The sequence below is a fragment of the Penicillium psychrosexuale genome, assembly GCF_028828465.1.
Source record: "Penicillium psychrosexuale strain IBT 29551 chromosome Unknown utg000003l, whole genome shotgun sequence".
NCBI lineage: Eukaryota > Fungi > Ascomycota > Eurotiomycetes > Eurotiales > Aspergillaceae > Penicillium > Penicillium psychrosexuale.
The window spans coordinates 1,867,917-1,882,611 of record NW_026643188.1 but is presented as its reverse complement, the minus strand read 5'-3'; the positions used below and the strand labels follow the sequence as shown (position 1 = coordinate 1,882,611).

The following is a 14,695-nucleotide window of genomic DNA, read 5'->3' as shown; positions in this document are numbered from 1 at the left end:
GTCTGACATTTGGGTATCATTTACGAAAAGTCCACCGGGGGAAGCTCTCTCTGTTCCAGAGCCGCCTGAACACTATTCTGCATGGTCTCTATAGCCTCTTCCCAGCTTATAGTTCCCTCGGGCCGAGACCCCTGTGGCTCTTTAGGCCTCTGCTGCTGCGAATGCTCACCGACCAACCACATCAACCAGCGCACCACTGAAACAGCCTTATCCACATCTTTCTCTTGCAATGTCACGCTGGACAGATATGTACATAGCGAAGTAACATCTTCGCTGTATGGGCCGCCAGCCGCAAAGACTTCATGCCATGAGCCAACAGCATCTCGCAGATCTGGTAATTGGGACAGACGCTGTGATGTAAAGACGGGACGTTTAGGGAGAGGTGGTAGAGGTAAAAGTTTCTCTACAGCAATTGGTGCAGAAGGAGGAGCCTCCTGATCCCTAGATGGAGGTCTTTGTGCGGTTTCAGTAGCTCGCGAGCGCTGTTGCATGCGGGTGCGTTTTTGTTCTTCAAGAAGCTCTTGTCTGATATCTTCAGGTAAAGCAGCAAGGAATTCGGCTGAAGGTTCGGTTGGCTCTTCGACATTTGGTGACGCTTGTCTAGACGAGGCCTCTTCGTCCAGACTAGCAGATACGGCTGCTGGGCGTGGAAGAACGAACCCAAAGCTAAATTGGTTTAGAGGCTTAGGCTTAGGCTTGTTCGCAATCGTTGCCGACTTGGGCGGGCGGCCACGTCTTTTCTTGGGTGGTGAGACTGGCCTTCTCGAGTTGAGAGAACCAGATGTTGATGGGCGCGACTCTGGTACCGGCACGAGCGGCGACGCAGCGTTGATAGCTGGGTGGTTATAATAACCCAATACTTCTTGGCGGACATCTTCAGGCAATGCCGCCAATGCATCTGGGTCCAGCTGAGACTGAGGGGGGAGGTCTGCTTGGGCAGGCTGTCGTGCTTCACGGGGAAGAGGACATGGAGACCCTGAGCGAGAATCCTGGCGCGGCTTTGCTTGTGCAACAAGCCTTGATCTGATATCCCTAGGCAACTCGGCAACGACTTTGGGATCCGCTTGGGTGGGCATAATAAATTGGGTCCCCGAGATATTGAGTGGCTTGTGGGCACTATCGCTGAGTATTGGATCTGATTGAATACGAACAGAGTTATCTTTTTGCGGACTCTCTAGCTCGTCAGGGTCCGCATCTGGAATGACTTTCTGGCGAGGCGGAGACTTCTGGAAGTTGAGTTGTCGCTGGCTGCTCTCGGGGCCTGAAGGGCCAGATTTGATTGATTCAAGTTTGGTCATTTGCACACCCAGACCTCTCAAGTCTCCAGGTGAAAAATTGAAACTTCTCAACATCGATATTGCTTCTTTCCCAATGACTTCTGAAACATTGGTCGCGACACCAAGAGCGACGCTCTTGTTGAATGTATCACACTTTCCATGACCGAGATGCTTGACGGGTTCTAGTGGAGCGTCTAGCGATCGACGCATGACCTTTAAAGTGAGCTGTTTCCCCTTCACTAGATTTTCCGTCAATCTTCGATTCAGCTCCTCGCACAGAGAACGCACAAAGTCCTCTGCTTGGTCCTGATTGACAAATCGAATCCCCCAGTTGACCTCGGCCGAAACAGATTTCCTCGTGGTTTGATCGCCAACTTCTGTTCTGTCGATTCCTCGGGCGTATTCCCACAATTTCATTCCAGTTTTGGGTCCCAGACCAGATATTAGTCTCTCCCTCGGGAGATCTCGGATGTCTTTGACAAACTTCACATTCAGTTCTTCCAGTTTAATTGCCATGCTATTGCCCACTCCGGGAAGATCACGAACAGTGAGATCTCCAATGAAGTCCAAAACAGCATCTGGCTTTAATTGAAACTGTCCAGCAGGCTTGGCCTTTCTAAGAGACACTTTTGCGAGAAGAATATTGTTGCCAATTCCGACAGAGACTTCACATCCGGTCTTCTCTTTGATTGAATCGCGTAAATCTTGCGCAATTTCATCCGCTTTGGCTTGCTCGCGATAGATTGATCCTTCTGATATAGCCTTTCCGTCTGAGCCGCCAGCTTCCACGCATAAATTTGTGACATCAATCAAAGCCTCGTCGATACTGACACTTTGCACGATACCATCGATGGCAAGTATCGAGGTGTAGAACTTGCGACTCGCATCTTCATAGGCAGGGAAATCATAAGGTAGGACTTTGAGATCGGGGCATGATTGCAAAGCAGCTTTCATCCACATCCCATTCTTGACGCCGCGAGCACGTGCAGGATAATTACAACTAGCAATCTCGGAGCCTGATCCAGAGCCATGGGCGATAGCAACAGGCTTTCCCCGGAGCTCGGGATGATTTAGAACTGAGACAGCTGCAAAGAATGAGTCGAAGTCCACGTGTAGAATGTACCGTCTTGATCCAGGCACAAGTTTCTTTTTCAATCTCTGAGACTGTGCATTTTCCTGCGTTGCGGCCTGCAGTTGGGCTTTCAGCTCCGCCTTCCAGGTTGACAGATGATGCAGGCGAGACTCCCTATAATACTGCTGCAGGAATTCTGGATTGACAACAGATGACTTCTGCATCCTTGGGTCGGACAGGAGCTGCGCATTGTATTCTTCAGAAGTTAAAGCGGGTTTTGTTGGACTTGTTTGGTCGAGAGGCGAGGTTGTTGATTCGAGGTCAACCAGTGGATCTGGTGAAGTGGGCACTTGATCTGAATTGGGAGTTTGATGTGGTATCGTAGATTGTGCTATATCACTGGCTAGTGCTTGTTGGTGCTCAGGGTCATGATATTCCTCCTCGTTCTCCATAGTGAAGCTAGGGAAGTCGCCATAGTCCGACTGCGATGGCTGGCTCGGCATGGTTGGTGTGATCGTATGTGAGGCTTTCGACCGAATAGATGGGGTCACAGACTTCGATGAAGAGCCGATGCCTTCTTCTGTTGTGCTCATATCTCTGAGCTGAGAGCTATACCTGCTAGACCTCGATTGGTCTTTGTAACCTGCGCGAGGGCTATTCGTCTGGCTGATAAACCGGCCATTATCAAACTTGAGCACTCTTTGCGCTTCACCCTCGTCTACTATTCTAAATTCATCCCATGGCAGCAGACGTCCTGCTTTGATACTGTCTGTCACCCACGTAGGTTTCACTATGCGGTAGCGGCGGAACTCTTCACGCTTCTTGGGGGTCAGAGCAGTGGCAATAATATGAGTAGCTGCTGTCTTGCCATCCAGGTATTGAAGGAAGCCACCCCCATGGCTGACAATCAAACGGTGCAGCTCTTGCAGGGAAGGTTGAGTGTACCCATTGATATGGGCAACCACACCACGGAATATTGGCGGGCAATCACCAGCTGATGCTCGAATTTCTGCGTCAAGATTCTGCAACTTCATCTTTTTCCGGCGCATGTAGTCCCCAAACCCGCCGAAGCTGGAGGCCTCATACTCCTCTCCTCTTTCATCGTCAAATTCATCTAGACATGGTCAGATAAAAGCGGAAACTGATATTTAGACTAAACGTACGATTTTCAATGCGTTTGCGCACTGCACTAGAGTTGATCTCATGACGGGAGCCCATTTTGGGCTACAACTACCATCATGACTAAGAAGAGAGTGTAAAGACAAGGATGTTGCCGTTTCGCGCGAAGCTTGGCAACCATCACGTGGATCCAAGCTTCGAGGAAGCGGTCACTCATGGCAATACACCAGCGGTGAACGATTCGTTGGTCTCATTGATCAATATTTTTTTCTCCAATTTTTTTGCCGTATCTGTTGCTTGGGAGCATCTTTTCTTTTCTCTTTTCTTTCCTTTCCATCCACATCCTTTTCCACGTGGTTCATTCTATTTTTGAACTAGATCTTCTTCACCTTCGGCACTTTATTTTACTCACAATGTCTGCTGTTCAGCCTGTCGCAGTCTATGCGCTCCGGGTTCCTCCCGGTGCCATGGTCCAAGCAGTCCCCAACGCTGCTGCTTCGGTCAGTCTTACTGTAATCATCAATTGGCTAATAGCTTGTGCTGACATTAAATATAGTTCCGCATCAGCATGGCCGCTATCGACCCCGATGAGGCCCCAGAGTACGAGGATGACCAGGACTCGAGCAAGCCTTCCCGTTCCACTTTGAAGATTGTTCGCGGTCCTCCTGGTCTTCTCGATGAGGATGACGAGGATGATGAGGACTACAGTGATGAGGATGAAGAGGACTCAGATGACGAAGAGGAGTCCAACGGTGGTCCTAGCGACAAGGAGAAGGCCCGCAAGCTCAAGGCAGCTGCCGCCCTCAAGGACCTCGAGGACGCCATGGAGGAAGATGATGAGGAGGAGGACGATGAGGAGGACTTCGACCTAAAGGCTGCCATCTCCAAGCTCATCAAGGGTAAGGGTCCTGCCCTTGACGATGAGGACTCCGAGTCTGAGGAGGGCCTGGAGCTCGATGAGAGCGTTATCTGCACCCTCAGCCCCAGCCAGGTAAGGCGAACACCCTCTTGAGTTTCACAATCGGTTGAATCTTGACGTTTAATACCTCTATAGAACTACCAACAGCCCCTAGATATCACTATCTGCGAAGGTGAGCCCGTGTTCTTCAAGGTCACCGGTAACCACACTGTCTTCCTAACCGGTAACTACGTCATTGGTCTTGATGAACACAACCATGACCATGGCCACGATGAGGAGGAGGATGACTACGACCTGTCTCCCGATGAGGATGAGCTTGACATGGAAGATCTCTTGGCCATGCAGGATGGTGATGAGAGCGATGACCTTGATGACATTGAGGACCCTAGAATCACCGAGGTTGAGAGCGAGGACGAGGCTCCTAAGCTTGTCGAGTCCAAGAAGGGCAAGAACAAGCGCGCTGCTGAGGATGAGGTCAGCCTCGACGATCTGATGGCTAAGGCCAACAAGGCCAAGTCTACCAAGGCTGAGGAGCCCGCCTTGACTAAGGCGCAGCAGAAGAAGCTCAAGAAGAACAACGGCGATGCCGCCGCTGTTGAGCCCAAGAAGGATGCTAAGAAGGAGGACAAGAAGGATGATAAGAAGGAGGCCAAGACCGACAAGAAGGTCCAGTTCGCCAAGAACCTCGAGCAGGGCCCTACCCCCTCCGGCGACAAGCCCACCGGCACTCTCGGCGTTAAGGAGATCCGTGGAGTCAAGATGGACGACAAGAAGCTCGGAAAGGGTGTTGCTGCCAAGAGTGGCAACACTGTCGCTATGCGCTACATCGGCAAGCTCGAGGACGGCAAGGTTTTCGACTCTAACAAGAAGGGCAAGCCTTTCACCTTCAAGCTCGGAAAGGGCGAGGTCATCAAGGGTTGGGACATCGGTGTTGCCGGCATGGCTGTCGGTGGTGAGCGTCGTATCTCCATCCCTCCTTCTCTCGCATACGGCAAGAAGGCCCTCCCCGGCATCCCCGCCAACTCCAAGCTTATCTTCGACGTTAAGCTCCTCGAGATCAAGTAAATTGCTCGACGTTGTCATCCGTTTCGGGGTGTTTTGAGGTTACTGATTGAATTGCATCTGTGATATCCATTGCTGTCTCTTTTTTCAGTTCACTCGCCCACTGCATTTGGCAGGGATGAGATGATCGCGAGGAATTTGTATCCCTGCATGGAAAAAGTGACCATTTTTTGCTGTTTATTATACACTTTGTACTAGTTTCTTTACGAATTGATCATATGATTGAGTCTTAATCTCTCCGGTATGAAAGGATGCTTAACTTTTTGAATAATATGAGCTGTATACCTCGCCTCCTGGCCCTTGCGTCGCGACAGATTCCCCGATATGGAACCAGGCGTTGAAACAAGAGCAACAATAGGAGACAAGGCTGCCAAACACATGGTTTTCTATTTTTGTATGAAACCTAGAGTGTTCTTTGTTTCATACAAGTCCATGGTTGACGGTTCCCTTTGCCTTGTTTAGGCTATGGCGGCGATTTGCTGATCAACGTCATTGCCTCCTTCCAGCCGCCGGCCAGAGCCTCCAAGGCTCACTCGATTAATCACTCCAATCATCCTTTGTCTTTACACGTTGGCTCACCACCATCTGTGATATATTAACCCCCCATCTCTTCCTGTTCTTCCTGTTCTTCCTCGTCCGATAAATATGGCCATCTAGCCGACTGTGACCAGCTCCCCGCAGATAAGGCACTCGTGACTGTTCTGGCGCTTATCGATTCTATCAGCTTCAATCATAACATCTACGTTGTACAACGTCTCATAATCCCTAGGTGATTATCAGTCTGTATTGCGACATGGACACTGGCGACCGCATGTTATGCCATGCCTGTGGCGGGGTTTGGACTAAGGATGGTGATTTTTTGACGTGCCCACATTGTCAATCGGAGTTCACAGAAATAGTACAGCGAATACTTTCTCTCTTGGTTTATTTAATTCTGACACTGTCGCTTCCTCTAGATTGAAATCCCCCCAGAAATATCTCCCGAAGGCTCCCCCTCACGCCGTGCGGACTCCGTATCGCCTTCGCGTGTTAGCCCATGGTTAGACCACAATCCGTGGGAACAAGACACGCAAGAACAGCAAGGCCCTGGGCTTTTCGGAAGGGCTACTCCTCCATTTTCCTCCTTGCGCACATACAGATCGCCGGACGGTCGCTTCTCATTCAGCAGCGCGACACTTGAGACCGGAAGGCCTTCTGGTCAGCGCAACGATGGCCCGAACCCTATGGTTCCGATGATGATGCACGGCTTTGACACAATTTTTCAAAATTTAATGGAGCCAAATGCCCGTGGATACAGGGGATTTGGAGAGGACCCCTTCCATCCTCAATCCTCTACCGCTCCCGACTGGCTCGAGGACGACCACCTTACAGGCCATCACCCAGGCCTCTCTCCCCGCAATGCAGATGCGCCGCAACCTGTCAACCGCAACCCGACAGACATAAATGAGTATGTACTTGGCTAGTATGTTGCATTATTACCAGACTAATCAAATCTAGAATCATGGACGCCATTCGTGCTGATATTGGAGTACAAACTACACGACGCTCGCGTGGAGGTCGTAACCCGGCAAGCCCACACGCTCTTTCGATATTGTCTGCCCTTCTCAACATGAGTCGAAGCGGGGATGCAGTCTATTCGCAGGAGGAGCTCGACCGAGTCATCACACAACTGGTTGATAATCCTGGAGGGCCTAGCACTGCGGCACCGCCAGCATCTGATGCTGCCGTCCAAGCTTTGCCGAAGAAGAAGATCACCGAAGAGATGATGGGATCTGAAGGAAAGGCAGTGTGTTCGATTTGCATGGATAACGTTGAACTCGGCTTGGAAGTCACTGTGTTACCATGCGCTCACTGGTTTCATTACAACTGCATCCATGCATGGCTGACCCAGCATGACACTTGTCCGCATTGCCGGCGCAGCATCAATTCAAATACAACGTAAGTCTGCGAGTCGTATCCATAAAACGACGACTCTCAGCTGACGGTATATCTCACAGAGGCGGAGAAGGCACCCCTGAGAATCCAGTAGTGATCCGGGATAGTCCTGAGCAGCCGAGATCCCAACCGCGTCGCAGTTCTGCTCGCACTGTGCGCAGCGGTCGATCCTCATTATCTTCTTCATTGCAGAGTCGGCTTTCCACTCGAATGTCACCACCCGGGTCCCCTACGCCAGAGGGAGGGGAATCCAGAAACCGTCGGTCTAGCCGGGGTGAGGGTGTGGGGGGACTCGCCGGTTGGCTTACGAACCGATTTGGAAGCAGCGCATGAGCAGAATCGCCATATCAATTTTTATTTGCATACAACGGGCCTTTTCCCCTTGTTTTTCGGTATGTGCTTCGACCCATGCTTCATCTGTCAGTTTTAGCGATTCGGCTGGTTCCACTACTTTTTCTTTCCTTATGCAATTCTTCTATTTCTCCATACCCCCTTTGAGTGACATTCACTCCGTGCGACAGGGAATTAAACCATGTCTGGTCTTTTACGAGAGTCTGTTTGTAAAGCTGCTCCTTCCTCTGTCCCATGTACATACACATTTTACACATTGTCATTTTGCATTCAGATCAACCGGTGCATATATACATAGTAAGAAGTAACAGGTTATGAATATTGCATACCTACAACATGTTCATCGGCCTCTCCTTGCATCAGATTGATTGTCTACGATCCATAGGTGCCATGTAATGATTGGACTTGGGATTTAGTCTACCGCGACAGACATGTTACTGTATATCATTGATAATCGGGGAGTATGGGGGAGTATGGAACATGGTAACCCTTCCGTAGACATGCTACGGATTAATTTTCCTTTATATAGCAGTAAATGCTGGCCTCTACCATCAAACTGGGCTTGTGGTTTAGTGGTATAATACTCCCTTAGCATGGGAGTGGTCCGGGGTTCGATTCCCCGCGAGTCCACTTTTTTGCTTTTTGTCTTTTAGTATATTTACGGACACAGAACCCAAATCAGCACCTGGGCTAGAATTTTTGTGATTTCAGAGAAAAGTCGTTTACTAGTGTTGCGGAAATACAAGAGTATCAAGCGCATGCTGATTGGAAACAGTCACAAAACACAAGTTGATTGATCATAAGAGATTGAATCCCATGAAGTCCAATTCATAGCTAGCAAATAGCTGGCTTATATCTCCGGGCGTGACCGGGGATGTCAATGATAATTCAAGAGGCCACTCACTTCCCATCGGATTGGAGTAATCATGCAGAGGATGATCATTACCCTCCATCACTGGATTTTGATCCAGCGCGACATCGTCCAGACCCGTAAATGTGTCAATATCAAGCTTCTCCAAGAGCAATTTGTCAAAATGGTTGCAGTTTTGCAGCAGCCCAAGATGAGAGATCAGGCTCTGTGGCCCAGTAAACTTTCGCAGCAACCGCTGTGAAGACAGGGAGAATAGGTAAGTTCGCAGTAAGCTTAGACCATTGGCAATAGCATCGACCACGGCGGCACCTTCACTCGGAGCGAGCTCCGTAGTGGAAAGGCGCGAATAGTGAGCAAGAACAAGGAACAAGGAACACAAAGCAGATGGAAGAAAGTGATTGAAAATTGGTATTTGTGTGCGATATAGATTGGTTTTACGATCCATCTCGAGGACCTTATTGATCGTGTTTGTTGCAAGTTGGACGAGAGTGTCTGCATGGCCGAGATTCGCTTTCGCTATTTGGTATGAGTAAAGTAGAGGACGTAGGACCATAATCCTGATTTGGTTTGCTCGTAGGAAAAGGATGGATCTGAGGAGATACGCCTGTCGGTCCTCAAATGGAATGCTCTCTACAGATCCCAGCTCGTCTTGGGACGACTGTAGAGCTTCGGGAAGACTTTCTTGCCATGATTTGACTTTGTAGCTCAAGAAATCAAAGGTTTCTTCCTTCAATCGTCGCTTGAATTTCCCGTGTTCATCTGTGATGGAATATCAAATTTGGGCTCCAAACTGCACATATGCAAAGATCGACTCCATATCAGTCAAAGAGCTCGTAGAGAAACTATGGGCCATCTGTCTCCGTTTTAGGGCGTGAATCTGGTTTCTATGTGAGAAAATTGCGGAGAACACATTTGTTTTGTTTGAATCTTACCTTTTCATCTCGGTTCCCAAACAGATTTGGATTGAATGTTGTGAATCCGTCGAAAAATGGACTTTTGACCATTGCCTTTCCGGACTTGTAGATTGGGGCGACGGCTTCGGCATTCCAGAAGCTGAGCTCGTTTGGAGCTATTCGCACAATAGGTCCGTATTTTCGATGCAAAGAAAAGATTCTTTGGCCAATCCGCAGAGACAAGAACAGAGAGAACTTGTGGAAATCCGTGAAGGCGGCGAGAAACGGCCCGGGGTATTTTGCTAACGGGTGAAAGAATTCTTGATATATCAGGTAGACAAGGAAGAGAAGGGTTCCGACAATTAGAAGGGCAACCGGATCCGTTATTATGCGGTGGATAGCCATGATGTGGTTATATTTTGAACTCGCGTGATACAATAGAAGCGAGATACTAAGTAGAAGCAAACCAAAAGAACGCCATTTCTGAGCATATTGACCCTATATTTAAGAAAACGGCCATGAGCCTGGAATCGTTGAAGTGTGCGGAATCAGTTTCCCCAGTTCAGACACGTTCCGCTGGCACGTTCCGAGGCGAAAGCCGAACCGCGGGACTGCGGTAGTCAAGTGCTTATGTACGAATCTTGGTAATACCTAAAATCGAGAACATAGTCAATGATGCTACGCTATAATAATTTGTAAATGGCAAATTTCTGCTGGAAATAGAAGCCAATAGGACCAAAGTCCCCAGTGGTCCCGAGGTCGCTATGCACCGTGATAAATATGATTCAAAGCAAAAAGCAAATATGCATTGTTTAATTAAGATGGAAATCCATTTAAAATCCAACCAGCAAATTTGAAACCAAACCGATGTCTCAGACCGGCCGTGCTTTGTCTGACAGCAGAACCCGTTATTCGAACCCGTTATTCGACGACTTCATCGTTCCGCCCCCACGAGGGGCTGGCTTGCCATAAACCACGACCGGAACGGATTGAGGAGTCTCTGCCGTCGAGCTGCTTTGCGTTCCTGCTCAATGCGCTGCATGTCCATCCAGACAGTTGGGGTGATGATGTGAGGCGGTGGTTGGAGGTAGTTGGAGTTGGAGTTGGGCGTTATCTCAAAGCTTGAACTGATCCGGTCAAAGTCTTCCTCGATGTTTGGCGTGTCTGTGACTGGCCATTCTGAAGGTGACTTCTCGACAGTCGTCACTGGGTGTGATGCGTCAAGATCTGTGGATGGGTGTGATATTGGGAATTCGACTGTGCTTGCTCTGGGCTTCTGATGCACCGTTATGTGTTCGGGATAGACATGAGAACTCGGGAATTGAAGCGTGTCATTGGTTTCGAGGGTTTCGTCTAAAGGAAACTCCGGATGTTCCCCGGCCCACTCTGGTCCCATTGACAAGTCGAATTTCCTGGTCGTCCGTGTTGTCCCCGATAGCGTGAAGTTTTGACAAAAGGCAGAGTATGACTGATGCAGACGCATCTCTCGAGCTGCTTCTACGTCGAAAACAGGACATTCCTCTTCAATGGCTTCGTAAATACGGTCGTATATTTTGACCTCGTGGATCGCATGATCTGGTGGGTCAACATCTGTTGCGTCATTGAGATATTTGAGATTTTTTTCGCTGAGCGCATGTTCTTGAACGCCGCCCCTGAGGATTTTATTTGTTATCCTCTGAGAAACCTTTCGTGTGAGCGTCGCAACTGTGTTTCTTCGACGGAGTGGGGTCCGTGGTTGCTCTATCGAATCTTGGGTAGAGAAGGTATCGCTTGAAGCGAATGAAGCATTGTCATTGACAATAAGGATATCAGGCATTTTGAATGCGTAGACTGATCTTGAATGAATGGTGATTTGAGAGAGGAAGATCGAAGGCCAAGGGAATAAATAATTTCTCGCCAAATATCAGTTTGATTGAGCAGGGACAGAGGCTGAAACCGCAATATCCGATACAACGAGTCAGAGACAGCGGTCAATTCCCACGAAGTACGTACGTAGGTCCTCCGTATTTATTGCAAATTGCAGAACAAAGAAGATAAGGTCTGGACGCTCAGGCCTGGTACTTTATAAGATTAAGAGGATCAGGTGGACAGACCGTCTATTAATCTATTTCCCTGAGATCTAGCATGTGCTCTGCCTAGGAGATAACCTCAATATAAACAACCAGTTCGACGCTACCTGTTATCATCGCATAGCAGCCGCTAAACAAGCCACCATGCATAGTGCAAGTGGAGGACGTCAGAGGGCAAAACGTGCGATAAGGCTTGTCTGGGAAGTCCAGTTGCCTGGTATACTGAAAAAAGATCATTTCTAGTTCCCTTTCCTATTTGGAAGACTTCTCAAGCATAATAAACGACATCTGGAGGTTGGTATCCAGCCCTGGAGTACAGAGAGTGCTTCGTGATAAACCAAACAAAGGGGGGACAGTGAGACATTCCAATCACCGTCCCCGCCATAACCGACAACGCCGACAACGCCAACACCGGTGGCGCTGCTTAGCTGTGGGCTAGTCTCGGACATTACATCCAATGCATGCTAGTTTAATTGCGGTCACAAGATCAAATCAAATCGTGAAAATATGTTTATTTACAAAACCCTCTAAGCTATGTGTCAAAGGCAATAAAAGTACATTCGTGTCACATTATCCAGACACGCCTTCACGCCCGAGGCCCCAGCGGCCAACCTCACGCATGGCCTCGTCGCCACCTTCAGCTAACCGTCCGTTGGCATTGGAGGGGTTCTTGTCTCCCAGGACACCAGCCACACACTGCCAGCCATTGCGGCCTCCACCCCAACGGAGGACTTCGTTCTTGTATCGCTCACCGGCGGCACGATCAGTTGCCGCATGACCAGACAAGAAGACGTCCTGCCAGAGTTTGTTTGCGATCGCGCGATCAAATATATAGCTATAGTATGTGGCACCGTAGCCATACAAGTGGCCGAAGAAGCCCTGCCAAGAAGTGCGCGGGATATTGTTCGGCTCGGGTAGACTGGAATACTCGGAAAAGACTCGATGATAGATATCGGTGGAATCAATGCCGGCTGAGCTGACTTCGGCTGGGATTGAATGATATGCCTGATCGACGAGCGCCATGAGGATCTGTGCTTCATTCTCAACGGCACCGTAGATGGACCCGTGCGCAGTGCGGTCTAGCTCCATGCTCTGCATCATGCTTTCAGACAGAGGCTCGTCGGTCTTCCAGTGTCGCGCATAGAGGCGCAGCACCTCTGGCGCAGTCGCAAAGCTCTCCATTAACACGGAAGGAAGTTCGGCAAAGTCCGTGGCGCATCGAGTACCGGAGATGGACTGTAGAGGTGTTTGGCCCAAGATGGAGTGGACAGCGTGGCCCATCTCGTGGAACAAAGTGCGAACACTCTGCTCACTCAAGAGAGTTGGCTGGCCGCTGCCATTGGCCTGAGGTTCCTGGAAATCACACACGAGGGCAATGGTTGGAAGTTGGCGCAGAGTGTTAGTCTGCGGATCTACACCAGTGGCCATGCCATCGTTCGGGTGCGCAGATTCGTTCATAGACGCACACTCGGCGATCTCCTCTGGAGAGATTTCGCGCGAGCAGCGCAGAGTAAAGTGAGCCGGGTTCGGGTGTTTGCTCGGCCGTGTAAATAGGTCGCAGTAGACGACTGCAATGTGGTTCTCCGATTCATCCACCACATCCAATCGACGAACGTCGGGATGCCAAGTCTCGCCGGGAGATGCTTCATGGGGAACTAGACGTACACCATACAAACGTTCAAAAAGTCGAGAGAGACCTTGCATCACTGTCCCCAAAGAAAAGAACTCGTTGACAACACCCATGTGACGAGAGCGACGAGCTAGGGAATAATCCAAAACGCGCTTGTGAACGTAGTATGCGTGGTCCCAGGGTTGAAGGGCGGAGTCTCCCTTCAAGGCCTGCAGCTTAGATAGTTCTTCCCGGACTAGACCTTGGTTGCTTGACACAAGCGAAGTCAAAAAGTTTGATACTGCTTCGGGCGTCTTGGCCATTTTGTCGCCGAGAGTCATGTGCGCGAAGCTATTATAGCCTGTAAGTTGTGCCAACTCTGCCCTCTTCACCAAAAGTTCCTCCAGTCTCTGAATTTGGCGCTTGCTGGATGTTCGAGTCGCGATATACATCTCCTTGCGAACTTCTTCATCATGTACCGAGCGCAGAACAAGTCGAGGGACAATCCCCGTAGTCGGAACGGGCGCTTTCTTATTCCATCGCTTGAGCTTGGAGACAACCATAGGATCCAAGCCTTGGAGGCTGTTGGCACCAAAGACCACCTGGGATCTTGCAGGCTCCGCCCCATTCATAAAATCGGAACCCAACTGGCTCACATCATTTGAGAGATTTACAAACCGTTGCCTCACATTAGGCGGCATGTGAATTGCAGAATTCGAGAAATCCTTGTTGAGGATCTGTGCCACGATCCGTTCTGCCTCGGTCCAATATGATGTCACGTCGGGGTTGTTCAAGGCCTTATTGAGTTGATCATGAAGCCCTGTGGTTGTGTTCAAAACGTTCATATATTCAAACATAAGAGCCCACGCCTGCGTGGCTGCTTCCTGTATCCTCGGATCGGGGTGAATGGTTCGAATGAAGTCGGACAAGTCGATGACACGACACAGGAGATCGCTCAGCTGGTCGAGGTCGCGTGCAAGGGCCCTGTATTCTTCAACCGTCGAGGCCGCAAGCACTTTGGCTACAATAGCCTGGCATCTTTGTAGCGAGACATTAGCGAATGTCCTAAAGCCCTCGGGACTTGTCAGGTATTGGTTTTGGACCAATCCAGCTCGTTTTGGGACGGAGGTCGTGCGCTGCTGGGAGAATTCATTCCAAAACGGTTGGGAATCAAAAACCCGACGCAGAGTATGGTCGTCGGTCTTCTTTCTTGGTGAACTGTTATCCACTGGAATATACTCGAACGACGTTGACGGGGAAGATGCGGCGCTCTCGAAGGCTCGATATTGGGGCCGCAGTTGTAGGCATTTGCGACATGTCCATGTTCGTCGCAAAGGGCGAAGCATTGTAGAGACTGTATTAAAAGCAGATGAAAACCATCGGAAATTGCAGATTCACAAATCCCCTGCCGAAAGAAATCTAGAGTCAAGGAGAACGGACAATGACGGAGTTTTCTGGAGGTTCCGCCGAGCCGAAGAATTCCCGTCCTGCTCCAACACGACTTTGCTTCATCCTCAC

At 49.6% G+C, this 14,695-nt stretch overlaps 6 protein-coding genes across 6 annotated transcripts; 2 read left to right on the top strand and 4 right to left on the bottom strand.

Annotated features, from left to right (window-relative positions):
* Nucleotides 1-20: 20 nt before the first annotated feature.
* On the bottom strand, nt 21-3,567 carry N7518_004641 (putative DNA damage repair protein Mus42; the record flags this gene model as incomplete). The annotated part of the gene is made up of 2 exons (XM_057185568.1): nt 21-3,463; nt 3,513-3,567. 2 exons carry the CDS (start codon nt 3,565-3,567, stop codon nt 21-23), a joined length of 3,498 nt encoding a protein of 1,165 aa, XP_057042338.1.
* Nucleotides 3,568-3,881: 314 nt separating this feature from the next.
* Nucleotides 3,882-5,452, top strand: N7518_004640 (FKBP-type peptidyl-prolyl cis-trans isomerase; the record flags this gene model as incomplete). The annotated part of the gene is made up of 3 exons (XM_057185567.1): nt 3,882-3,968; nt 4,025-4,459; nt 4,523-5,452. The coding sequence occupies 3 exons, from the start codon at nt 3,882-3,884 to the stop codon at nt 5,450-5,452; spliced, it is 1,452 nt and encodes a 483-aa protein (XP_057042337.1).
* A 790-nt stretch (nt 5,453-6,242) lies between these two features.
* On the top strand, nt 6,243-7,653 carry N7518_004639 (putative RING finger domain protein; the record flags this gene model as incomplete). Its single annotated transcript, XM_057185566.1, has 4 exons — nt 6,243-6,284; nt 6,406-6,896; nt 6,947-7,235; nt 7,546-7,653. 4 exons carry the CDS (start codon nt 6,243-6,245, stop codon nt 7,651-7,653), a joined length of 930 nt encoding a protein of 309 aa, XP_057042336.1.
* Nucleotides 7,654-8,532: 879 nt separating this feature from the next.
* N7518_004638 (fungal specific transcription factor domain-containing protein) lies at nt 8,533-9,904 on the bottom strand (the record flags this gene model as incomplete). Its single annotated transcript, XM_057185565.1, has 3 exons — nt 8,533-9,365; nt 9,450-9,483; nt 9,539-9,904. The coding sequence occupies 3 exons, from the start codon at nt 9,902-9,904 to the stop codon at nt 8,533-8,535; spliced, it is 1,233 nt and encodes a 410-aa protein (XP_057042335.1).
* Nucleotides 9,905-10,433: 529 nt separating this feature from the next.
* N7518_004637 (uncharacterized protein) lies at nt 10,434-11,315 on the bottom strand (the record flags this gene model as incomplete). Its single annotated transcript, XM_057185564.1, has 1 exon — nt 10,434-11,315. The coding sequence occupies one exon, from the start codon at nt 11,313-11,315 to the stop codon at nt 10,434-10,436; it is 882 nt and encodes a 293-aa protein (XP_057042334.1).
* An 823-nt stretch (nt 11,316-12,138) lies between these two features.
* Nucleotides 12,139-14,523, bottom strand: N7518_004636 (mitochondrial intermediate peptidase; the record flags this gene model as incomplete). The annotated part of the gene is made up of 1 exon (XM_057185563.1): nt 12,139-14,523. The coding sequence occupies one exon, from the start codon at nt 14,521-14,523 to the stop codon at nt 12,139-12,141; it is 2,385 nt and encodes a 794-aa protein (XP_057042333.1).
* Between the last annotated feature and the right edge of the window lie 172 nt (nt 14,524-14,695).